A 26453-nucleotide genomic window follows, 5' to 3' on the forward strand; every position below is an offset into this window, starting at 1 on the left:
GCATGATGTGTGCATGTCTACATATATGCATGTAACCCTGGTGCCCTGGGAGGGCAGCATCACATTTACAGGACCAAATGATACAGCAACAGCCGACGAAATCTGCCACCAGAAACACGGCAAATACACACAACAAGTATACAGAGTACAACCCCTGACTTTCTCATGACTTCTGCTATATGTTGTGTCTCTGTCTATTATGTCAGCTCGGTTTGTCCCTGCTTGTGTTTTTCTTTGGTTTTGACATCATGCTACTGGACATCCTTTCCTGCTCGACCAATCAGCATCGGTCATGTGAACAGGCGTGCTGGTCTGAGTCTGCACAGAAACCCGAGTTTCAACACACACACACACACACACACACACACACACACACACACACACACACACACACACACACACACACACACACACACACACACACGTGCCGATGCAGGGCCCCAATCCCACTTTGTGTGCGTGTGTGTGCATTTGTGTGTCTATTTGTCGGTGTTTTTGTGTGATCCTGTGTCTGTCCACCCATGCAGGAGATCCCAGACAGTAATTGAAACGCACCAGTGTAATTAATGACAGACACTTGATCAGCCTGTTAATGGCATTCGTACTTTCTCCATGCCCACCCCTATTGCCTCTTTACACTCTGACAAAGACACAGACACACACACACACACACACGCTCCATTATAAGCAGGCCATTATCCCCATCATCATCATTATCTATCAAGCTTTATGTAACTGGTGTAATCAGCGGGGAGACAATACAGAAGCCTCCAAATTCGAACAAACACATACACAAACTCGTGCAAAAAATTGTACAAAGGGCGTCTGGGTGGCGTGGTAATCTATTCTGTTGCCTTCCAACACGGGGCTCGCCGGTTCGAATCCCCATGTTACCTCCGGCTTGGTCGGGCGTCCCTGCAGACACAATTGGTCGTGTCTGCGGGTGGGAAGCCGGATGTGGGTATGTGTCTTGGTCGCTGCACTAGCGCCCCCTCTGGTCAGTCAGAGCACCTGTTCAGGGGGGAGAGGGAAATGGAGGGGAATAGCGTGATCCTCCCACGTGCTACGTATCCCTGGTGAAACCCCTCATTGTCAGGTGAAAAGAAGTGGCTGGCAACTCCACATGTATGGGAGGAGGCATGTGGTAGTCTGCAGCCCTCCCTGGATAAGCAGAGGGGGTGGAGCAGCAACCGGGACGGCTCGGAAGAGTGGGGTAATTGGCCGGATACAGTTGGGGGGAGGAAAGGGAAAAAGCAAAAAAAAAAACAAACAAAAAAAAAACAAAAAAACAAAAAAACCACGCCTTCAAACGAAACACACACACACACACACACACTCTGGTAACTGCTACTACGCCATTACACTCACACCAACATCAACTCTCTGCTGGTTGTTATGGCAACAGGTGGCGGTGGGTGGGCTGATGTGTGCGAGGCTCCGGCTCGCTGCCCCGGCTGTGAGGGCGGTCCTCCTAATCGCAAACCAGGGTGAGCCAATTACACAAGTGTTGGAAGGCTTCGGAGGAGGCGTGGGTCCAACACGGGAGGAGGCATCAAGAGGTGTCGCTGAGGCCCCGCCTCCCTGGTCGGTCAGTTTCCCCAGTGAACGCGGCGGTACTTAAGTCAAGTTGAGTCTAATTAAAGTCACAGAGAGGCGCTTGCAAAACAGGAGAGAGAGAGAGAGAGAGAGAGAGAGAGAGAGAGAGAGAGAGAGAGAGAGAGAGAGAGAGAGAGAGAGAGCAAGAGAGGTAACGATAAATAGAAGCGTAGGTGGTGGTGAAGGTCGTGTGTGTGTGTGTGTGTGTGTGTGTGTGTGTGTGTGTGTTATGGCCCATCTGACAGCCTGTTTCTCTCTGCTGGGTTCTGTTGTTTTTATTCCACTGTTTTTGCCTCTTCACTTTTTCTCTGCTCTATTATTCTCTGACACTTCTTGGTCTGCGGCAGTTATTCTATTCTTCCCTCTCTCATCTCATCCTCCCCCTTCCTCACCCACCTTTTCTCGTTTCCTTCTTTTCTCCTCTCCTTTCCTATGCAAAGCCCTTCCTTGCTTCCCTTTCCTTGTCCCTTCTTTCCTTTTTTGCTTCTTTCCTTTCCTTTCACTTCTTGCTTTCCTTTTCTCTCCTTTCCTTTCCTCACCTCAGCTCTCTTCTGCCCCCTTGTCTCCTTTCACCGCCTCTCCTCATCTTTTTCTCCTCCTCCTCTTTCATCACTCACTCGGTTGATGAGCTCCCCCACCATGCCGGTCCAGCTGCCGTTGGGTTCTGGGGCGCCGTACAGACCGTCGTCCACCAGCTTGATCCTGAAGGAGAACTTCAAGATGTCCGCCAGCTCCCTCAGCATGTCCACGCAGAAGCCCTCGTACTGCTCATTCCCCCGCAGCGCCGCCGAGTTCGGCTTGCGCATGATGTATGGGTTCTCCTGGTGGAGGGAGTCGGCAGAATTGGAATTTGTTGATGGAAATATTCATAAAACTGTCACGTTCATGCCCTCTGTGCCTCCCTCCTCTGGCTAATCCTCGTACTGCATCTCTCATGACCACTCACCTGCTCCCCATCAGGATTAATCCCGGCACCATATCTGCTCTTTCATTACCTGCTTGCCAGGTTGTCAAATAACTCTTGTCATGTCTAACTCCAGGGTCTCTTGTCGTGTCTGCCCAGCTCACTGGTATTTACCCCGCCTCATCTTGAGTTTTGACCCATGCAACAGTTGCCATGCTGGGCTTGTAAGTTCTGCCCTGTTTTCTTACTCTCGTCAATACTGCCAAGCAAAGGCCTTTTCAGTTTTTGAACCGCTTTCGAGCTTTCTTTATGTCTGCACCAGAGTCCCACCTCGAATTATGTCAAACACAAGGTGGCGAGGCCAAAATTTCAGTTTCTTACCTATTCTGTCTTATGTGAGACTGAACAAAATGACAAAGGACACACAAAAAGGCTCTGTAAACACCCATCCATCCAGTATCCGAACCACTTATCCTGCTCTCAGGGTTGCGGGATGCTGGAGCCTATCCCAGCAGTCACTGGGCGGCAGGCGGGGAGACACCCTGGACAGGCCGCCAGGCCATCACAGGGCCAACACACACATTCACACCAAGGGACAATTTAGTATGGCCGGGTCACCTGACCTACATGTCTTTGGACTGTGGGAGGAAACCCATGCAGACATGGGGAGAACATGCAGACAGATTGCTACAACTGGACTTGGTATATATCCGTGAAGACGTTTCGCCTCTCATCCAAGAGGCTTCCTCAGTTCGTGCCTTTCTGACGAGAGCCACTCATATCTATGGCTCTGTTAGCGACGGACGTTGGTAAACATCGGGAGACAAAGAGCCATGGACATCATTAGCTCTGACAATGACTCCAAGAGGATAAATTCTGAGTCTCATCACCAGCCAGTCAGACTAGCTTGGTCTAGTCAGAAAGGCACAAACAGAGGAAGCCTCTTGGATGAGAGGCGAAACGTCTTCACAGATATATACCAAGTCCAGTTGCACTTGATTCAACTCCTTCGGATAACCATGACCTGGATGAATGAGAACATTCACAGACAGACAGAATGCTGTTTGACAAAATGGCTGTTATTTATTTATTTTATTTCATCTTTAAAGTAAAAATATACTTGGAGTATATACTTGCATATATTTGCATATACTTGTTTTTGATTATTTTTTTGGTGTATTTTATGAAATAGATGAAAAATCCTGTCACGTAAAAATGGACCTATCTGGCCAGAACTGCCATTTTTACAACGTCTCATGTTAAAGGCAGAACGAGTAGGATTTGTTGGTTGCGGTTTGTAAACACAACATTCAAAGTTTGCCCCTCCCCCCGGCTCAACGTCACCAGAAGGACACGCCCCCTGACCGCAGTTGCCAGAACACATCCCAGTGTACAGGCCAACGCCACGCCGCTCTTCATCCCCATCCCCTCCCTCAGTGAAAGCCAACCCCAGACTCACTCGTTTTGGAATGAGCGTTGTCCGCTTGGCATTTTGCCTTGCTACATTTGCGTCTTTTCGGCGCTATGTCCGCCACTGTCGTACCTTCCTCTTGGAAGCGTGCTTACGATCTCGATCTGGCACCCGGTCGCCATGTTTTTATAGAGTCCCGCTGCCCAGCGGTTGACGCCCAGAAGCGTCCCGTAAACAGCAAAATAACACAAATAAGAAGATACAGGGGGCAGGGCCTCCGCAGGGACAGACACCGCCGCACACATCCAGCGGGTCGTACGTGGTGATCTTTGTTAGAGCCAACACTTTGCTTTTTAAGAAAATCCTACTCGTTCTCCCTGTAAGGACAAAATGACCAACTGCTGAAGTTGTTGTGTTGTCCCATTACAGTCGTGACGTGTCACTCTGTGATATGTGTGTGAGTGTGTGTTTACCAGTATGGTGGTGACGATGAGCGTCTTGTTGGCCAAAGTCTCCGAGGTGTTGAGGTCCAGAGAAGTGGAGTTCATGGCCAGTGTGTTGTTGGAGTACCAGATACCGATCTGTCCGTCCACACAGACAAGGAGAGAAGACGTGATCAGGAACGAGAGGGAAAAAGGACGGGAGGATGGAGAGAGAGGAGAGGAGAAAGAAACAGAAAGGTGAGGAGAAAGGAGGAGGAGAGAGATGAGGAAGAATGACAGTAAAGAGACGGAGAGAAAAGGGCATTTGTTGTAGGAAGAAAGCAGAAAAGATTATTTTTGTTGATTATTTAGTGATGTTACATTGGATGTGTCAATGCCTGTTGTGCTCATTTTGTTTATTTTTTATCATTTACTTTTTATTAGGTTTTATTTTAACGATAGATGGGCCAACTGGACACAAAACACACTAAAAAAAGCAAAATCGGGGGGGGCAACCACAACAAGGGGAGGATCCATCTCTTACATGAACAACAAATAATTTAGATATTGTTTTTTGGTAAGTAGCATCTTTATGGGCTTTTTGAAAAATATCAAGGATTTCCTTTCCCCCTGTGGTGTCATCTTTTGGAAATGTCTCGCCAATAAAACCTCCGATTTGTAAGTACCTAAAGGGATCCTGATTTTGCAGGTTGAAGTTGTGCTTAAGGTCCTGGAAGCTCAAAACCGTACCTTGATTTAAGAGTGTGCAATAGGCAGTAAAACCGTTTCCAGTCCAGCTTCTAAACCTTGTGTCATATCTACTGGGCATGAAGCTCGGCTCATAGGCAAACCATTTGAACATTTCAGTCCTGCCCTTCATCTGGTGCCTTTTAATTATTTCAGTCCATATCTTTAGGGAACTACTTATCCAAGGATTACTGGGGTCTGAAAGATTACTATTTAATGAGGGGACCCCAACTAACGCGTTAACTGGTAGTCCCTTACCCACTGAACTTTCTATCTCCTTCCATCTTCATCTATAGCTGGGTTTACACCAGCCCACTAGTGGCTGAATCTGAGCTGCTCTATAATAACCCCTCAGGCATGAAAGGGCTAATCCCCCCCTCTCCTTTGATAATTGTAGAGTTTTATATCTTACTCTTGTTTTTATCCCAGCCCAAATAAATCTAGAAATAATTTTATCTCACTCCAAGAAATACTGTTCTGGTTTTTCAATAGGTACCAAATGGAATAAATATAAAAGTCTTGGTAAGATATTCATCTTTACTGAATCTATATATGAACTGATATTTATGTAAGAAATTAAATTCCATCTATTAATCCATCCATCCGTAATCTTAACCACTTATCCTGCTCTCAGGGTCACGGGGATGCTGGAACCTATTCCAGCAGTCATTGCGCGGCAGGCGGGGGAGATGCCCTGGACAGGCCACCAGGCCATCACAGCCCCCCCCCCCCCCCCATTCATTCCTAGGGACAATTTAGTGCTGCCAATTCACCTGACCTACATGTCTTTGGACTGTGGGAGGAAACCGGAGCCCCCGGAGGAAACCCACGCAGCCACGGGGAGAACATGCAAACTCCACACAGAGGACGACCCGGGATGACCCACCAAGGTTGGACTACCCAGGGGCTCGAACCCAGGACCTTCTTGCTGTGAGGTGACTGCGCTAACCACTGCGCCACCGTGCCACCCCCATCTATTAATCTACCACTACTACTTTCGGCTGCTCCTGTTAGGGGGCGCCACAGCGGATCATCCGTTTCCATTTCTTCCGGTCTTCTGCGTCTTCCTCTGTCACACCAGCCACCTGCATGTCCTCCCTAACCACTTCCATAAACCTCCTCTTTGGCCTTCCTCTTTTCCTATTTCCTGGCAGCTCCATATTCAGCATCCTTCTCCCAATATACCCAGCATCTCTCCTCCACACATGTCCAAGCCACCTCAATCTTGCCTCTCTTGCTTCGTCTCCAAACCGTCCAACATGAGCGGTCCCTCTAATATAATCATTCCTAATCCTGTCCTTCTTCACCACTCCCAGTGAAAATCCCCCATCTATTAATATCGGTTATAATTTCCATTTTGAGAGGATATTTGTAGTATATGTGATCAATTTGATCATTTTCCAGGTGTTATGTATGACTGGAACGCTAGCCTATAAATGTCCTGGTTTTCCAGGACCCATGGGTAACCTGGGTACCTTCAGTCTTTACTGGCACCTTAACATCAACCCACCTCATTTAAAGTACCCCTCCACACAAAAAATGTGTTTTTTTTATGTTTGTGTCCCGTAAAATGTCTGACCTCGACTTTACTGACTTGTATCTGTGTAAAGTTTGTCACTACAGCGGCATTTTCACAATCCTCTACTGGAGGAGGAGCTGTCTGTGCACTTCCCTAATATCTGAAATTCAAACGTACCCCAGTTACATCACAAATCCAAAAGCCAATATCTAATATGCAAATGCCGGGTGGGCCAAGAGACCTGAGATCTCCTGCACAGGGCGGACTTGTCAGTACAGAGAGTGAGTTTGCATTAGCATGGTGGAAGTTTTGACAGCAGACATGGTGGAGTGTGCAGTTTTTGGATGTAAACCGGACCCTGGAGCTTCCTTCCACGATTTACCAAAAATATCCCACTATACTGCTGAAATGGTTGGAATTTATTTACAGACATGTGGCTCACATACCTACAAACCTGGAGGGACTGCGTATTTGCAATGCTCATTTCAGTGAGGAGTGTATCCATAAGCTAATGCAAAAGCCACTGGGTTTTCACTAGAAATTAGTTTTGAAGTCTGATGCCGTGCCGACTATTCATCCTGGGACTGCCACAGCCAGCAGGAGTCAGTATGTAGGTTATGCATTTCTTTTACTCAACCAGCAGTCAAATGAAAGCTTTCTGCATGTAACATATTTCCTCTGTGATTTATAAACAGCATTAACGACGTTAGCTTCTTGCTAGCTGCTGCTAGTTTTTCGGTAATAGTAAAACTGTAAACTTTGTATTTAGCTAACATTTGAAATTTCAGTGGTAAGAAACTATGACGGCGGCCTGAGGTTTGTCGTTTCACAGAAAGTCAGTGCAGTGTGCAATGTAAACCTCCTTTCTAGTCTGGACTTCGATCACGACCAGGCTTCGATCACGACCAGGCTCGGCGGGGCCACTAAAGGCACCCATCATTGCACGTTCTGAAAGCTGATGGAGTGGCGACAGCAGCGTTGGGAGCCGGTGGCGGTAGGGCGTTCCCCCTTCTGGTGCTTTCCACACTTGGTCCCAAACAAAACTCTCAGAAACAAACTTCCGTGCGCCTCACCCTGATGTCCCGGTGGTTTTGAGTTTTAAGACTAATGCCAATGAGCCAGTTCCCAGGCAAATCTTTTTTGGCTATCAAGATAAACAGATATTACACGTAATATAAAAATCTCAGCCAGATGGAATGTATCTTTCTGCATACTTTGATTAGACCTTCATCCATCCATCATCCAAACTGCTTATCCTTACTCAGGGTCGCGGGGATGCTGGAGCCTATCCCAGCAGTCATCGGGTAGCAGGCGGGGAGACACCCTGGACAGGCCGCCAGTTAAGACCTCTGGTATATAATTACATGATGACAACGTGAACGCACTGTAATATCATAGCAGATATTACTGTACGTTTCACAAACACTATTGCATCAGCCACTGCCTGTTACAAGCTAACAAACAACATAAACAAATAAAAGATGATAACTACACTCACCATTCTGATATCAGCTAGCTGCTGATTTTGGTGTACAACAGAGTCTGAGTCTGACTGAGGCTCAAACATGTATGGCTGAATCTCTCCGATGTTTGCTCTAACACTAGCCATATAAATGTGCACTGCTCTTTTACAGGCCAACCTAGTGCAAGCAGCAGTGGTGGACGGGGCCTGTGATATTTGCATATTTATAGATCCTAAATTTCTCAATGAAAGAGAAAGAGTAGATGTGCTTCCGGTCCTTTTTCAGATTTTTTAAAATTTTTATACATTTTATGTGGGAAAACCAAGTGAAACAATAGAGTAATCATCTCAGATTATTTTTAAAGTTTAAAATGTTTAAAATGACATCTCTGGTGAGTGCATCCAACATTCTTTGCTTTCATCCTTCCATGCTTTGGTATTATTTTCCACGTAATGTGAATGAATAATTACAGTTTTTACTGTTATTTCCATGTGACCTCTTGCCACTTCATGTATAACAAAGTCATCAAATGATTTAGACAGATTTTAATCTAAGAAGAATAACCCTCCAACCATTCCCTTGCTTTTAAAAGCAGGATTAATTAACCTTGGCCACTGACATCATTTGAGCCCACGCTGACCACAATTGACCTCTGAACTTTACTCTTCAGTGGGGTGCTTGTAATGGGTACTGAAGGCAGTGGTCTATAGGCAACGGTTTTTCTTGTGTAAAGCAGTAGAAATGGACAATGCTCCTAGCAACCAAAAATCACTACAGACCAGCACACATAAATCTCAACAGCCTCCCTCATCTCAGCCCTCATTCTAATTTCCAGATAAGAGAAACTGTTTCTGCGGTGGTTTTTCATCCCAGTTTCCTTCTAAGCATCAACAATCACTTTCTGATGCTATACAGTGCAAGAAGCCTTTCGGGGTGTGTGGCCTAGCGTGATCTACAGTGAGAGGTCGCAAGATTGTATCCTGCCACAACTAAAGTGCTTTTTAGCAAGACACCAACCCCTCCAGAATATTGATAATTTCATCTTTAAAAAAACAAACAAACCCCCCCCCCCAAGACATTCATTAACATCCTTTTTTTCCCCCGATGACAAGACGACGATCCCCGAATCAAAACTCATTGTGTATTTTATCATAGTTTTTGTCTACAGAGGTGGGTTTTGATTTAATTATTGCTTCATTACTATCTTGGAAAACAACTGCTGGGTAATATCTTTTGTGGAAGTTGTGGTCGGTGAAGATAAACACAGTGTGAGCCCTCATTAGAAGTCTTTCAGCGAAGAGATGGGAGAACAGTGTTAACAGGCTTCTGTTGGGAGCAAAAAGTCACCAGAACTCCTGTGATGATGTTGTCAGCCAATTTGCATACTAATCTACATATAAAAGCCATTACTTAGGAGAGAAAGGACTACAATGATGTAGAGAGGAGAAAAATCAAATGACACAAAATCCCCTATTTTACTATAACTAGTCAGCAGAACAGAGAACAGCGTTACATCGACTTCTCAGTGAGGTGCAAAAGAAACCTGATCCACTGCCATCAGCATATGCAAGGGGGAGGGGCACAGAAGATGCTCTTTAGTATGTATTGCATAGATTTACTGTAATCTTGATCAACCAAAATGACACGTCCGCACTATCTACATGGACTTTTTATCTGCATTCAACACTATAAGACCGCAATTTTAAAGGACAGGCTGTTACAGTTGGAGGTGAACAGCGGAATCAGATGGGTAGCGAGGTGAATAGCGGAATCAGATGGGTGGAGTCCTTTTTGACTGATAGATCAGTGTGTCAGAGTAAATGCTGCAGTGTCCTCCCCTTATCATTACCAACACTGGGGCCCCACAAGGGAGTGCTATCTCTCCAGTGCTATTTATTCTTAATACCAAGAAAACTAAGGAAACGATCTTTGATTTCAGAGCGAGCAGAAGAGAGGTCTACACCCTGTTTTAACAACAAGACATGTGCTCTTAAGCGGGCCTGTAGGAGACTGGAAAGTAAATGGTGAAAATCAAAATTGGACGTTTTTTTTTTTTTTACCTATCTTGGCATGTCTGTTTACTGAAATACAAACGTTCTTTATCTGCTGCAAAAGCAATGTATGTCTCATTTAATCAATATTAATCAACATAACCCCAGATTTCTCTTTTACACTGTATCTAAACCTGCTAAAAAGCAGCCGTCTATTAGCTGCTCACCATTCACAACCCATGAGTTTCTAGACTTTTTCTGCCATAAGGTTGATGAGATCTTAAACAAACTAGTTCTTCAACTCCTGCAGATCCTGTCTTATCTGCAGATCCTGTCTTACCAAATTCATATCTATACAATGAGTCACTGATAGTCCATGTTATTATAGCTTTTGAGACTATCTCTCTTGATACTTTGACTAAGCTGGTGTCAGCTTCTAAACCAACTACTTGACTACTTGACCCCTTACCAGCAAAACTTTTTAAAGACCTCTGGCCTTTCCTGGGACATACAATGCAAGACACTGTTAACTTATCGCTTACTACTGGCACTGTTCCCAGCAGTTTTAAGATGGCTGTGGTTAAACCTCTACTTACAAAAAACGCACCTCGATCCAGGGTCTCAATAACTATTAACCAGTCTCTAATCTTCCATTCTTTTCTAAAGTACTAGAGAGAGTTGTGTATCAACAACTTTTAACCCATATAGAAGAAAACTATATGAACCTTTTCAATCAGCTTTCAGGGCCTGTCACTCCACTGAAAAGGCTCTGACCAGAGCGGTGAATGATCTTTTACTAGCTATGGACTCTTGATTCCACTTCTGTTTCTAATACTGGACCTCAGTTCAGCCTTTGACGCCATTGATCACTGTATACTATTAGACAGATTAAATTGTAATTTTGGTGCCTCTGGTTTAGCTCTTTCTTGGCTTAAGACCTACTTTTCATGAAGAACACATTGTTTCTGCTATAGCAATATTCAAAATTCTCCGACGTTAAATTTGGTGTGCCTCAGGGCTCAGTTCTTGGCCCTCTACTTGTCTCTCTTTATATTTCACCTCTTAGCCAAATTATAGGTAGTTATGGAATAAATTACCATTGCTATGCTGATGATACTGTATGGGCTGTATGGGCCTATAAGGGCTAATGATCAAACTCAAATGACTAATCTAGAGGCCTGCTCACCTGCTGCGAAAAATTGGATGTCACTAAACTTTCTGCTTTAAAATTTGGATAAAACTGAGATGCTGGTCATTGGCCTTCCTAGACACAGACATCAATTTGATCAAGTAGCAATATCAACAACTCTGTGATTTCACAAAGTGTGGCAGTCAAAAATCTTGGTGTTATGTTTGATCTCAGCCTTTTCTTTGATAAGCACATTAAAGAAATCACCAAGACTACCTTTTTCACTTCAGTAACATAGCTAAAATTTGGTCTTTCCTGTCCATGGCTGACGCAGAGACTCTAATACATGCATTTGTTTCATCCAGACTAGATTACTGTAATTTTCTGTTTTCAGGTCTGCCACATGCTAATACTAAAAGTCTTCAGATGGTTCGGAATGCTGCTGCTAGAATCCTAACTAAATCTAGGAAATTTGACCATATTACACCAATTCATGCCTCCCTTCATTGGCTTCCTATCCATGTTAGATCAGAATACAAGGTGCTTCTGTTGACTTATAAAATCCTAAATGGGCTTGCCCCATCTTACCTGTCTGATCTCCTTAAACCGTACATTCCATCTCACGCTCTTTCCTCTCAAAATACAGGGCTCCTGTGTGTACCCAAAGTTAAAAAAGAAGTCAGCTGGTGGCAGGGCCTTTTCTTATCGGGCCCCGTTCTTGTGGAATAACCTGTCTGCTGCCATCAGACAATCAGAGTCCGTTGAGTCCTTTAAGTCCAAACTTAAAACTCATCTTGTTGCCTTAGCCTACAATTAGCTACCTTTAAGTTGAGTGCTTCGCAACCTGTACTGCATGGTGAGTCGGTTTCTGTCTAAATGAATTTATGAAGCACTTCTGCCGACGAGGTTATAGAGTATAGATTATTGACTATTGCAAACTGTTCTCTTCTCTCACGTCTTTTCTTTCTCTCTGAATGATGTCTTATCCTTTTTCTTTTTGTGTGTGTGAATGGTGTGACGTGAGTTTCCTTTGTGTGCACAGTAGTCTGTCTTCCTCCCAGGTCTCCATGGTGACATTGGTCGCCACCTGGACACTACTGTGCATCCCCCTCATCACATTTTCTTTTAATGTATCCTAGAAATGCATATAATTTTGATATCCTGTTTTAATGTTATATCCTTCTCTCACTCAGATGTGTGACTATTTTTTTTCTTTCTTTTTTTTTACATGGTGGTGCTGGTCACATGGCTCAGGTCCTGGGCTGTTCCAGTGGCGTCTGGACACTGCGCGGCATCCTCCTCATCATATTCTTAATTCTGTTATCGTCTTTCAATGTTGTGTTGTGTAAATTGTGTAAACACAACATCCATTGCACGTTGTCCGTCTTGGAGGAGAGATCCCTCCTCTGTTGCTCTCCCTGAGGTTTCTTCCTATTTTTTCCCCCTGTTAAAGGGTTTTTATGGAGTTGTTCCTTATCTGATGTGAGGGTCTAAGGACAGGATGTTGTGTTGCTGTAAAGCCCCTTGAAGCAAATTTGTAATGTGTGATGTTGGGCTATACAAATAAAATTGACTTGACCTCGCTTTAACGTCTCATCTGAAGGACGGCATCTCCTACAGCACAGTATCCCCATCACTGCACAGGGATTTTTAAAAACAATGTTATTAGGAGCAGAGGGAAGACTGTCCCCTACTGGCCCACCAACACCACTTCCAGCAGCAACACTGTTTTCCCGGGAGGTCCCCCATCCAAGTACTAGCCAAGCCCAGACCTGCTTAGTTTTTGTCATTCGGCAGAGGCAGGGTACATGTTGGTATCGCTGCCAGCACGGTACAAGGTACCACCTTCTATGGACTTTTTGTGTCCAGACATCTTCTATACCTTCCAGTCCAGGTCTGTTAAACAAATCCTGATGACAGGCTTGTGTCAACGGTATTTTGTTGTACTTAACTGTTGATTGTTGGTGATGTTGTTGTACAGCACATTGTTGTTAAAGGTCTGTCTTTAATTGTAATGTCTGTGGTGGTTGTATTTGTGGTTGAATTTCCAAAAGGATAATAAACAAAACTAACTACCCACAGCGATAAGCTATAACCGTGCTGTGGCCTCAGGTGACCTCTGACCTCTTTGTGGCCGCCGGGATGTTTTTCCAGGATCCTCAGAGTATAATTGGTCCTCTGGCCTTTGCTGTTGAACTCCACCCGACCTGTAAGACCATCGTACTCCACCTGGTATAGAGAGAGAGAGAGAGAGGGAGAGAGAGACGGAGTGCAAGAGACAGACAGACAGACAGACAGACGAGAGAGAGAGAGAGCGAGAGAGCGAGAGAAAGGGGTGTAAAACATGTAAACAGCATTTAAATAAGTGAAGTAAGAGGCGAGAGCAAGAATGAGGCCAGAGAGCGAAATGGGAAATGGGATGAATTAGGAGCAAAAGCTCAAATTCATGGATTAGCAGAGCACTGGCTTTGGGAGGGGAGGAGAGAGAACGAGTGATATCAAAAGAGAGAGCAGAGAAAAAAAGATCAGACAACATACAGACGACACAGCGATACAGGAGTGGTAGGGGATGAGAGGACTGCTGGCTGGAGGACAGCACAGCGACCGGGTATGTGGGTGTTGTCAGTAAACTGGTGTTTATGTGCTTGTTTTTTGTGCCCACTTGGTGTGTGCATGTTCAGAGGACGGAAAAGATAAGAACATGGACAACAGAGGTGGAAGCAAAGACACTGAATGGGGGGTGGGGGGGTGGAGGAATATTGGGATAGAGAGAGAGGGGAAGAGAGGGAGATGGGGAGGCATTCTCTCTGTTGAAAAGCAACAATGATGAAACGAACTCCTGCCAGCAACACAGGCCGACTCAAGGGAAGAAAGATTTTAACTGTCAGAATAACACAAGTTGTTAATTTAAAGACATGAAGCACACTGTGTATGTGTGTGTGCGTCTACCATACAGAATGTGTGTGTGTGTGTGTATACCATGCAGAAGTGAGTTTCTATGTGTGTATATACCATGCAGAAGTGTGTGTGTGTGTGTGTGTATATACACCATGCAAGTGTAAGTGTGTATACATACCATGCAGAACTGTGTGTGTGTGTATCATGCACGTGTATATGTGTGTGTGTGTGTGTGTACCATGCGTAGGTAGTTCATCAGGCTGGTTCCGTGTTGCCAGATCAGAGGTGAGGTGCAGCTCAGAGGTTTCACGCCGATCTCTTGACTGCGGTTCAGCTCCTGCACGGCGCTCACCACCACGTGCACGGCGTCAAACATCAGTGCTGAGGACAGCTTCAAGGACATAAAGGCAGTTTTAAAAACCACACATTAAGAGAGCGGAGTGCTGGATTACACCCCTTCCACACCAAACTGGGAAATCCTGACAAGATGCTGGGAAATCACTACAGGGTACAGCAAAGCGCTTCCTTGGTGTCGTGTTGGTGTGCAAGGGTCCCTCACCGAATCGCCGCATTCACACATCCAACGTGTTGTCTTTGACACATCTTGCAACCAATTAAAATCCACACGTGAAACACTCCTCCTGTTCTGCTGTCCTGCAGCAGCAGTGAGGAGAAGAACTACAGCAAAAACGACATGTTGTAAAGTAGGGCAGCACAGTGGCGCAGTGGTTAGTGCTGTTGCCTCACAGAAAGAAGGTCCTGGGTTCGAGCCCCGGGGTAGTTCAACCTTGGGGGTTGTCCTCTGTGTGGAGTTTGCATGGTCTCCGTGTCTGCGTGGGTTTCCTCCGGGTGCTGCGGTTTCCTCCGACAGCCCAAAGACACGTAGGTCAGCTGAATCGGCAGTACTAAAATTTTTTACCCCCCCCCCTTTTCTCCCCAGTTGTACCCGTCCAATTACCCCACTCTTCTGAGCCGTTCCGGTCTCTGCTCCACCCCCTCTGCTGATCCGGGGAGGGCTGCAGACTACCACATGCCTTCTCCGATACGTGTGGAGTTGCCAGCCGCTTCTTTTCACCTGACAGTGAGGAGTTTCGCCAGGCGGACGGAGCACGTGGGAGGATCACGCGATTCCCCCCAGTTCCCCCCCGAACAGGTGCCCCGACCGACCAGAGGAGGCACTAGTGCAGCAACCAGGACACATACCCACATCCAGCTTCCTACCTGCAGACACAGCTAAGTGTGTCTGTAGGGATGCCAGACCAAGCCGGACGTACCATAGGGATTCGAACCGGCGATCCCTGTGCTGGTAGGCAACGGAATAGACCGCCACACTACCCAGACACCCAGCCAAAGGGAGTCTCTAAATGATCCATAGGTATGAATGGTGCATGTGTGTGTCCTGATATGGACTGGTGACCTGTCCAGGGTGTCTCTCTGTCTTCCACCCAATGCATGCTGGGATACGCTCCAACCCCCCCCCCCCCGTGACCCTGAACTGGATTAAGTAGATCGTGAATGGATGCTCATTTGGACAATCACATTTATATCAGTCTCCAAGTCCGTTCAACTCTGGACATAATCATTTCAACTTAAACTGGCAGGTTTTCAATGCTAAATCTAATCTGGTCCTAGCTTCAGAGTCACCTCAGCATAGCAGCACTCTCCTCAGCGTGCTCGCCAATTTGCCATAATGCCGCCTGATTAGTTAAAGACCTGCAAGCATACTGATGATTCCCATGGAGTACGTCCTGCTGTGCTCAGTTGGTTGCTATGACGACTGTTGTGGCAACCTGGGGGTAGTCAGCAATTCTTCCTTCCTAGCACTAAAAACGCTGCATGATGTGACGGCTGTCCATGTGAGCCAAAACGCTCACCGCACCATGGTTATATAAGGACGACAAGTATTTAAATCAGCAAATGAAATAGAAAGGGATTATTGGGCGATGATGATGATGACTATTCATTCATTATTCAAACCGATTAGCCTTACTCAGGGTCACGGGGATGCTGGAGCCTATCCCAGCAGTCATTGGGCGGCAGGCGGGGAGGCACCCTGGACAGGCCACCAGTCCATCACAGGGCCAACACGTTCACACCTAGGGACAATTTAGTACGGCCGATTCATCTGACCTGCATGTCTTTGGACTGTGGGAGGAAATCGGAGCACCCGGAGGAAACCCACACAGACACGGGGAGAACAAGCAAACTCCACAGACAGGACGAGCAGGGACGACCCCCAAGGTTGGACTACCTCGGGGCTTGAACCCAGGACCTTGTTACTGTGAGGCAGCCGCGCTAACCACTGCGCCACCGTGCTGCGATGATGATGATGTTTGGTGGTAATTTAGCGGGTGACATCCCCTACTCTTACGAAAGCTATCTGCTGTGTCCACGCCATCATTCACGGGCAGCTGTAGTAAACAGACAGTCATATAAAAACGCAGTGATGTAGTAGGAAATAACAAGATGCGTAAACTATGATCTCTATTAAATTATCATCACTAGCAAACCAACTTCCAATAAAGGAAATATTTTTGAAAATCCTTAATTTATGCTTTGAAGCACATAATTCTTTATAACTTCTATTAGTTTGATACAATTACTATCAGATCTAAACAAGTGGGTCAACTAAAGCCTGCAAATAAACAGACAAACTGTGTTTTAGATGCATATACCTCCACTACAGCATCACAGCAACGGCTTTTTACTGAAATTTTTAGCTTTATTATTGATTTATTATAGCTCAGTTTTATCAAGGCTGCCGCCTTGCCCAGTCAACACAAGCAGACAGAGAGATAGGAACTGCTCGCAGACAGGTCTTGACCCACCACTCCCAGGTTAATAGTAGAGTTCCCGGGGACACTGTCATATTACTTTTAAGCCCAAACAGGAAAATTCCACACTTTTAGTAGATTAAAGCTTATGATAATAAACACAGCCTATAGTCATCATCATCAGTGGTATTGTGATGTTACTTGCCTACTGTGAATGTGGTAACTTGACTGGTACAGTGTTGTGATAGAGTATCACGACAACCCTGCTAGGGGCTGTGTGTATGCGTGCTGGCTGTGGTGGGGCCATTTGGGACAAAGTCCAGGCCTGTTTTTATGTTCCAGTCTGTCCCTGTTAGCAAGCCCAAACAAGAGAGCTGCGCTAAAAAGAGAAAGGAAAAAAAGAGAGCATGATGAGTGTACTACTAAACTGATGAAATTAGTTTTTTTTTTTACTCATACCCATGCTTCATCGAATACTAGCATTGATGATGTGCAGCTGGAGGCTAACATTAGCTCAGCATTGCCATCTAGCTCCACAAGTGAAGCTGTATCTACCCAGCCGCCATTCCCTTCTCCAGCCAGCCAGGAGATTTCCCTATTGCTGCAGCCTCAGAGGTCAGACTTGGCTGTGCCCGGCGGTGGTCCTACCAAGATTCCCCCCAAAGATAGGGGACTCTAGGATGGTACTGTGCTGTCCCGTGACGCCAAGATCAAGAGCTATAATATAGCAACCAGTTCATGTAAGCCTACCAGACCATCTATCCATTATCCAAACTGCTTATCCTACACAGGGTTGTAAATATACTGCAGCCCATCCCAGCAGCCATTGGGCGGCAGGAGGGGAGACAGGTCGCCAGGCCATCACAGGGCTGACACATTCACACCTAGGAACAATTTAGTACAGGCGATTCATCTGACCTACATGTCTTTGGACTGTGGGAGGAAACCGGAGGACCCAGAGGAAACCCACGCAGGCACGGGGAGAACATGCAAACTCCACACAGAGGACGATCCAGGACGACCCCCCCCAGTTGGACTACCCGGGACTTGAACCCAGGACTTTCTTGCTGTGAGGCCAACGTGCTTACCACTGTGCCACCGTGCCACCCCTACCGGACCATGATTTCTCTAAATGCAACTGACTGTGTGATCAGTTGCCGTCATCCATCCATCATGTGTCGGCCTGTAACGAGCTGCTGTGCTTTCCTTGATGACTATTTGTTCCATGTTTACTGACATACTGCGTAAGCTACCTTTGTGCTGATTTGTTAGTGTAGGCTGGCTAAAGCTATTTCGGATGTTTGATAGATGGAGAAATCAAGGCTGCGGCGGTTTGAGTCCAGGGCAGGCTGTCAGATTAGCTTTGATACATTTGGCGCGTCGGCTGCGGTTTGTGGCGCGGATCAAAGGCTGCTTTGCAGGACGGCAGTTGCATGGTGAGCCTCTCCATAGTGACATAGCAATTGTCTGCTTTGCAATAGACTGTCGAGTGTTTGTGTGTGTCTGTGCATGAGCGTGCGCTTTGTGTTTGGTCTTGGGGGGGCAAAAAAAAAAAAAATTTGCACCAGGGCCAATTGCAATTATGCTGCTGCTTGTGCGGATGTGTGTGTGTATGCCTGAGGAAACGAGGATGAAAAAAAAGAAGCAGGTTTGCTATCAACGCTGGCCAGTTGTGTCTTTGCATGGCTGGGCTATGCGATTGTGTAGTGGTGTCTGACATTATGGTCTATTCAGTCAGCCGTCACTCGACTGACACTCCCACTATCAGATGAAGTGAATGTAGGGAGAGGAGAGCAGTCTGTAGACGACAGATAAAGACAGAGAACACAGCACCGCACGTGTGTGTGTGTGTCTTACTGTTCTTCTGTTTGGTCCATCTATTTTCTGCCTGCGTGTCTACCAGTCTCTCTGCCTGTCAGTCTACGTTGTTGTCTCTCAATGTCAGTTCTGCATAGAGCAGTATGTTCGTGTGTGTGTGTGTGTGTGTGTGTGTGTGTGCGCGTGCAAACGTCTGTGTCTTTTTCTCTTTGTCAGTTCATGGAATGTCACGATTACTTACAGAGTCCTTTCAGACTCCTTTCACAGGTCGACAGACTCTTAACCTCAGCTGCTGCTGGTTGTTCAGATTTAAAGGCAGAGGGTGACCGTGGATTTGCCTTTAGGAGCCAAAGACTCTGGAATAATCTACGTGATTGGCTTCATATATATAAAATTGACAGCTGATGACTGCTTATGGCATGAAACAGGCTTGTACTGTCTCATAAAAAAATACTTGACTCACTGGATTATTTTGCTCCTTATTTGTTGAGCACTTTCCCTACCGTTGAGTGTTTCTTTTAACAAAGTTATATACATTACCGTTCAAAAGTTTGGGATCACATTGAAATGTCCATATTTTTGAAGGAAAAGCACTGTACTTTTCAATGAAGATAACTTTAAACTAGTCTTAACTTTAAAGAAATACACTCTATACATTGCTAATGTGGTAAATGACTATTCTAGCTGCAAATGTCTGGTTTTTGGTGCAATATCTACATAGGTGTATAGAGGCCCATTTCAAGCAACTATCACTCCAGTGTTCTAATGGTACAATGTGTTTGCTCATTGGCTCAGAAGGCTAATTGATGATTAGAAAACCCTTGTGCAATCATGTTCACACATCTGAAAACAGTTTAGCTCGTTACAGAAGCTACAAAACTGACCTTCCTTTGAGCAGATTGAGTTTCTGGAGCATCACATTTGTGGGGTCAATTAAATGCTCAAAATGGCCAGAAAAAGAGAACTTTCATCTGAAACTCGACAGTCTATTCTTGTTCTTAGAAATGAAGGCTATTCCATGCGAGAAATTGCTAAGAAATTGAAGATTTCCTACACCGGTGTGTACTACTCCCTTCAGAGGACAGCACAAACAGGCTCTAACCAGAGTAGAAAAAGAAGTGGGAGGCCGCGTTGCACAACTGAGCAAGAAGATAAGTACATTAGAGTCTCTAGTTTGAGAAACAGACGCCTCACAGGTCCCCAACTGGCATCTTCATTAAATAGTACCCGCAAAACACCAGTGTCAAATCTACAGTGAAGAGGCGGCTGCGGGATTCTGGGCTTCAGGGCAGAGTGGCAAAGAAAAAGCCATATCTGAGACTGACCAATAAAAGAAAAAGATTAAGATGGGCAAATTCATTTCACAACATATGGTGGTGAATAAGTGTGACTTTTCATGGAAAACACAAAATTGTTTGGGTGATCCCAAACTTTTGAACGGTAGTGTATATATATAAAAAGGAAAATATCAAAAATATCAAAAAAAATTTACATCCATATTTTGCTTTCTCTTTAAAAATGTCTATCTTACTTTCCCATTACCAGTTTGTTTTATTGTTGGTGCCCATTTCATCACATTGTTCTTAACGCTTATATTCCCTGTGACCATTGTAAACACTCATGCAGTTGGTAATATATACTGAAATACTCCTACTACTATTACCAGTAATAATAATACTAATATCAATAATAATAATAAACATACTTATTCCTCTATCCCTTTCTACGTGTACAATAACAACACATGAGAGTCCCGTGTGAATACACGTGGATAGCGTGACATGTGTTATATCACATGTAGTCATGTTTTCATGGGTGAAGCACATGCTTTCTGTACATTAACATGAAATTTAATGTGTTGCAAATGAACTTCACCTTGAAGCCATGAAACCACGAACATGTTGCAAAACCACAATTCCCAAGTGTCAAGCAAATGTTCCACATCACAGTAACAGTCTGGTAGTTCCTCCTCCACCCGTCTGTATGAAATATGAATATATTTCAAACAATATAATCTGCTGTTTGATGCTGTTATGAAGACATAAACAGAATGGTTACTCATCACCTCCGTTAAATATCCTGAGTACTTTAAACTGATTTTTTCTGCTTGTTTTGAATGAAATTGTCTTTTACATGGTCAATTTATGGGACTGTATCTTTTCTTCTTTTTTGTTTTAGCCTAAGCACCATCCTTTTTTAGGCTGCTCTGCAAGCAACACCATCACCTATTCCATCCATCCATTATCCCAACTGCTTATCCTGCCTCTCGGGGTCGCTGGAGCCTATCCGAGCAGTCATTGGGCGGCAGGCGGGGAGACACCCTGGACAGGCCACCTGCTCACGTTTAAGGCTCTAAATGATCTTGCTCCTACATACATTTCTGATTTATTGACCTGGTATACGCCCTCTCGACCACTAAGATCCACAGATGGAGCCCCACTGGTTATTGCTAGGTCTTGGTTTGTCACAGGATTGAGACTGAGCTTGAGATGAGGACTGAATGAATATTTCAAAGTGACAGGCAACACAGACAACTCTTGGGAAGCTGGGGAATTCTGTACAGCAGGGATTGCTGGTACTTCATTTTTGAAGTATCTTATTTTTATGTTTATTTTTTGCTTATTATTTTTCCTTTTATGTGCTCATTTATCTATTTATTATTTTGTTGATTATTGATATCCTTATTTATGTTCTGTTGATTAATGGTTATTGATGAGGTAATATGTACTATACTAATAGAGTTAAATAGAAGGTGCTTGAAAACTATCTCACCGCTGGTCCGGGGTAGGGGCCGAGTTCACAGCCCTCCCTCCAGGAGAGGTTCAAGCTCCTGATGAACTCCAGGTAGAAGGGGTGGCTGCTGTTCAGCATGGAGAAACCCACAATGTTGGACTGGTCATCCACCACTTCATCCAACCGCAGCAGAGGGAAGTCCTGAGACAGAGGCAAGAGGAAGGAAGGAGGCAGGGAGCGAGAGAGAGAGAGAGAGATTTTTTTTTATTTTCAAAAGTACATTTATTCAGTTTACATTCCAGTCCAACAGTTGATATTCAAAAAAAGTCATCTTTTTGTAATCCAGCTCATAAAATGAAAACGGTTTCAGAAAAAAGTCCCACTGAGTAGTATAAACAAGTATTTATAACAATAAACAGGAGTTCAAACTCAAGTCAACTCTACTTGCATAGCCAAACATCACAAACACAAATTCGTCGCAGGGGGTTTACAGCAACACAACATCCTGTCCTTAGAACCCTCAAAACATGTTAATCAATACCTTAAGAGTTGATGACACCAGGTTACTGATTACTAACATGCACCCCCTATATGACATTTTTGGTAAAATCCATTTCCACTTCATAAGAGGTCCTACTTTTTCTAAAACATTCCCCCAATTCTTATTTAAAAAAAGATTAATTCCCTACAAACACTCAGATATTTCACCCCTCCCATTTTTCATGTCAACCCCCCCAGGTAACACAAGTTTACCATTCAGTCCCCCTCCTACCATCAGCGCCTCACTCTTCTCCCAGTGTACCCTAGCTGATGAAATTTGACCAAATTTTTTAAAAATTTTCACTAGAACATCAATATCTCTTTGGTCCTTTACAAAAATAGCTACATCATCTGCATAGGCAGAGTTTAAATGTTGTGCTGCAACCAGCAAAAGTGAATTCAGACAACTTACACCTCAATTTATGCAGAAGGGGCTCAACATCCCTGCCTTATTCCGCTTTGGACCGTAAAAGGAGCACTCAAACCACCGTTAATTTTAAGTACATTCTCAAGGTCACTGTACAAAACCTTGATCTTAGCCAAAAAACCTGGGCTGAAACCAGAAGCTTTCATAGTTTGCCATAAGTACTTGTGTTCAGCCCTGTCAAAAGCCTTTTCCTGATCTATGGAAATAAGACCTGTTTCAACTCCCATTGAACTAGAGATGTCCTGTGGATTATTAATCCCAGAAGGTTTATAAGCCTACTGTCAAGCACTTTTGAAAGAAGTTTGTAGTCTGTGCATAACAAAACCACTGATCCCCAGTTCTTAAGTAAAGCCAAATATCCTCTTCTGGGTAAAAGTGAAAGAACTGCATGTCGACAGGATGTCGTTAACAAGCCTGTCTGAGAACACTCCCGAAGCACCTCCCACAGGTTGGCTCCCAAACACTCCCAGAAGTGCTTATAAAAGTCTCCAGGCAGTCCGTCCGTCCAGTCAAGGGGCTCGACTAGAAGCCATCTGACCCACAGCAGCAGTGAGCTCCTCCAGGGAGATGTCGGCATCCAGGATGGCTCTGTCCCTCTGAGCTCAACTGAAGAAGCACCTGCAGCAGCTTGTCTGCACACTCTGTTACAGTCCTCCATCCTGAAGAGGACACTGTAGAACTCTACGGCATGTTGTCTCATCTCAACCAGTCAGTCATCGCTGTACCATCAGGGAGGCGGAGGCTGACCATTTGTTTGGTCTGAGAGATGGACTTCTCCAAGTTAAAGAAGAAGAAGGTGGAACATCCATGTCTCTAACGTTGGTGAACCTTGACCTGACCAAAGCCTCTAACTTTTTCATGTAAAAATGAACCAAATTCCTGTTTCTTTTTTTTCTTTTTTCTTTTTCTTTAAGACTGTGACTGTGCTGTTGTGAGTGAATAGACTGTTTTCCACATCTCTGATTTCTTTTTCTAAATCCTGAATGACTTTTTACTCTCACTGTGGAATGACTTGCATACTGTTGACAGAAAACTCATTTATGTGCCTTGCCCACTTCCCACCACTGACTCAGGGATTCAAAGTCCCTCTTCCTTTCTCTCTAGATTCCCCAGAACATCTCAAATTTCTGACAGAAATCACTGTCTTGAAGAAGCTTAACATTAAAGTGTCAATACTGCATTTAATGGTTGGTCAGATGTGAAAGTCTAGAGTGACTAAGTGATGGTCAGTGAAACCTACTGGGTGAATGTGACTGTTATCTGTTGCTAAACCTATGTGATATGTAAACCCTATCCAGCCTAGCTGCACGCACATTCCAATCTAGCCCCTTAACCCATGTATACTGCCTAACCTGGGGATGTCTGACCATACATCTACTACACCTGAATCTGAAATCTGTGATAAAGTGGTGGATGACTGTAAGTGGGGTTCCTCTCCTGTTCTGTCTTATGTAAAATTTGTAGTACAATTCTAATCTCCCCCCACCACTACACATTCGCTCTGATCTCACTGTTTTAAGAAAACCTTTATTTTATGAAAGATGTCCAGTCTGTCTGAGCCCTGATTCGTAGCATATATATTTAAGAAACAGAAAGATGGGTCCTGTAGTTTTGCTCTGATCACTAAAGCCCTGCCTGTTGCCATCTCTGGGTTAGAGATGATATCAACATTAAGCCCTGGAGAAAATAGAATGGCTATACCAGCAGAGAACTTAGTCCCATGAGACAGAAAATACTGGCCCTTCCACCACAATCCCCAGTCTACCTCATTCTTTGTTGCTGTGGGTTCCCTTCAAAAAACTGTCTAATCTTTTCTGCGTTATCATTTTTGAAATGACTGCCCTCTTCTGTTGATCCCTCCCACCATTAATATCAAAAAGCTGACCCTCACCTTGTGCCAAGACAGAGAGATGATACAAACAGGTAGAGGACACAGTAAGAGGAATATTACCCAGTGCAACGCACTCATCATGACCTTACTTATGAAGTGTTTTACCTTTTTGAACCTTTTCCTTTATTAGTCTTATGCATCTTTCTGAGACCTGTTACGTGGTTTTTCAAACAGAAATATTTTTTTTCATCTAACAAATTAAAACCAACTACTTTATGCAAAGCCAACACGCTTAATAATTTCCCCTGTATCTGGAAAATATTCAGATACTTTCACAGAATTTCCAAAGGTTTCATCTAGGAAACCATTAACTTCCTCGAGTGTGTACAGATCTCCACTGTGAGTCTGTAACAGAGATACAGTCGGAGTCAGTTTCGTACTCCATTTCCTCCACCTTATCCTCACCACCAACACCTTCCATCCTGGAGGCATAGGACAGGTTGGCATGTCCCACACGGTCTGCCACAGCCAGGAGAACCGCCTCTATCGGAACAGATGGATCGGGCTGAACCTGCACTGCAGGTCGGATAGAGAGGGAAAGCGTTGCCGCGGACGCCATGCCTTTCACACCGAAAAAAAGGACAAACAGACACACGGGCTACAACAAATGTAGCCCACAACCAATAAACAAACTCAATCTGAAACCATCAGTCCTAAAGACAAAAAACCTACAATAACATGGATAAATAAATCAAACCTACTAACAGCAGGTCGTTCTCACCAAACACACTTACTTACACACCGACTCCCAGCATGCACAGAGAGAGAGAGAGAGAGAGCGAGTGAGAGACAAAAGATAAAGTTCTGATGCGGAAAAGAGAAAGCGAGGAGGGTTGTTCGAAAGGAAAAGACAAGACTTATATGTTCTTATGAGATATTGCAGTTTGCAGTAAAGGTAAAGTCCCAGAAAGCTGAATCAGTTCATCTGGACACCATGTTTAGCGGGAGAAATGTTTCATCGCTCATCTGAGTGACTTCTTCAGTTTCGGTTGCCCGCAGGTATGAGGTATGAGGGTAGGATGGAGCGGAAGATTGACAGGCGGATTGGTGCAGCATCAGCAGTAATGTGGACGTTGTACCGGACCGTTGTGGTGAAGAGGGAGCTGAGCCAGGAGGCAAAGTTCTCAATTTGCCAGTCAATCTTTGTTCCAACCCTCACCTATGGTCATGACATTTGGGTAGTGACCGAAAGGGTAAGATTGCAGATACAAGCGGCTGAAATGAGTTTCCTCTGTAGCGTGTCTGGGCTCAGCCTTAGAGATAGGATGAGGAGCTCGGACATCGGGAGGGAGCTCGGATTAGAGCCGCTGCTCCTTCACGTCAAAAGGAGCCAGTTGAGTTGGTTTGGGCATCTGATCAGGATGCCTCCTGGGCGCCTTCCTTCTGAGGTTTACCGGGCACGTCCAACTGAGAGGAGACCCCGGGGTAGACCCAGAACTCGCTGGAGGGACTACATGTCCAATCTGGTCTGGGAACGCCTTGGGATCCCCCAGGAGGAGCTGGAGGGCATTCCTGAGGAGAGGGACATCTGAAGTGCCCTACTTAGCTTGCTGCCACCACGACCCGACCCCGGAGAAGCGGCTGAAGATGAATGAATGAATATAAAGTATATCTATACTAATTATACAGCCTATATATCTACACTAACGATAGTCTATCGTCACCTTCTTAAAATAATGGCCTAAGTCATATTTTCAAGTTTAAAAAAAAAACAAAAAAACCTAGAATAAACTGAAACAAAAAACACCGTCTGTCAATTAATAATTGACAGACAGCGTTATTTGTATGTCAATAGTCATATATTGTCATAACCTTTTTGTGTGAAATGATTAAGAAATATCATATATTCCATATTTGTTTCAGTTTATTCTGTTTTTTTAAAAACTTGAAAATATGACTTAGGCCATTATTTTAAGAAGGTGATGATATACTAACTATATAGTCCATGTCTATACTAACTATAGAATCTATATCTATACTAACTATAGAGTCCATAGCTACATTAACTACTACTACTACATTCAGCTGCTCCCGTTAGGGGTCGCCACAGCGGATCATCCGTTTCTATCTCTTCCCGATTTACCTATCTTCCTCTGTGATGCCAGTCACCTACATGTCCTCCCTCACACCATCCATAAACCTCCTCTGGCCTTCCTCTTTTCCTCTCCCTTGGCAGCTCCATATTCAGCA

The 26453-nt window shown here is 44.7% G+C and overlaps 1 protein-coding gene across 1 annotated transcript in view; it reads right to left on the reverse strand.

Annotated features, from left to right (window-relative positions):
- Nucleotides 1-26453, reverse strand: part of LOC130128449 (glutamate receptor ionotropic, kainate 5-like) — a 175608-nt gene that overhangs the window by 66112 nt on the left and 83043 nt on the right. The window contains exons 9-13 of the mRNA XM_056298057.1: nucleotides 21445-21606; nucleotides 14319-14471; nucleotides 13307-13411; nucleotides 4385-4492; nucleotides 2214-2417 (exon numbers count right to left, since the gene is read on the reverse strand). Of these exons, the coding sequence (XP_056154032.1) occupies nucleotides 2214-2417; nucleotides 4385-4492; nucleotides 13307-13411; nucleotides 14319-14471; nucleotides 21445-21606 (732 nt within the window). The remainder of the gene's footprint in view (nucleotides 1-2213; nucleotides 2418-4384; nucleotides 4493-13306; nucleotides 13412-14318; nucleotides 14472-21444; nucleotides 21607-26453) is intronic.

Source organism: Lampris incognitus, chromosome 18 (assembly GCF_029633865.1).
Source record: "Lampris incognitus isolate fLamInc1 chromosome 18, fLamInc1.hap2, whole genome shotgun sequence".
Taxonomy (NCBI): domain Eukaryota; kingdom Metazoa; phylum Chordata; class Actinopteri; order Lampriformes; family Lampridae; genus Lampris; species Lampris incognitus.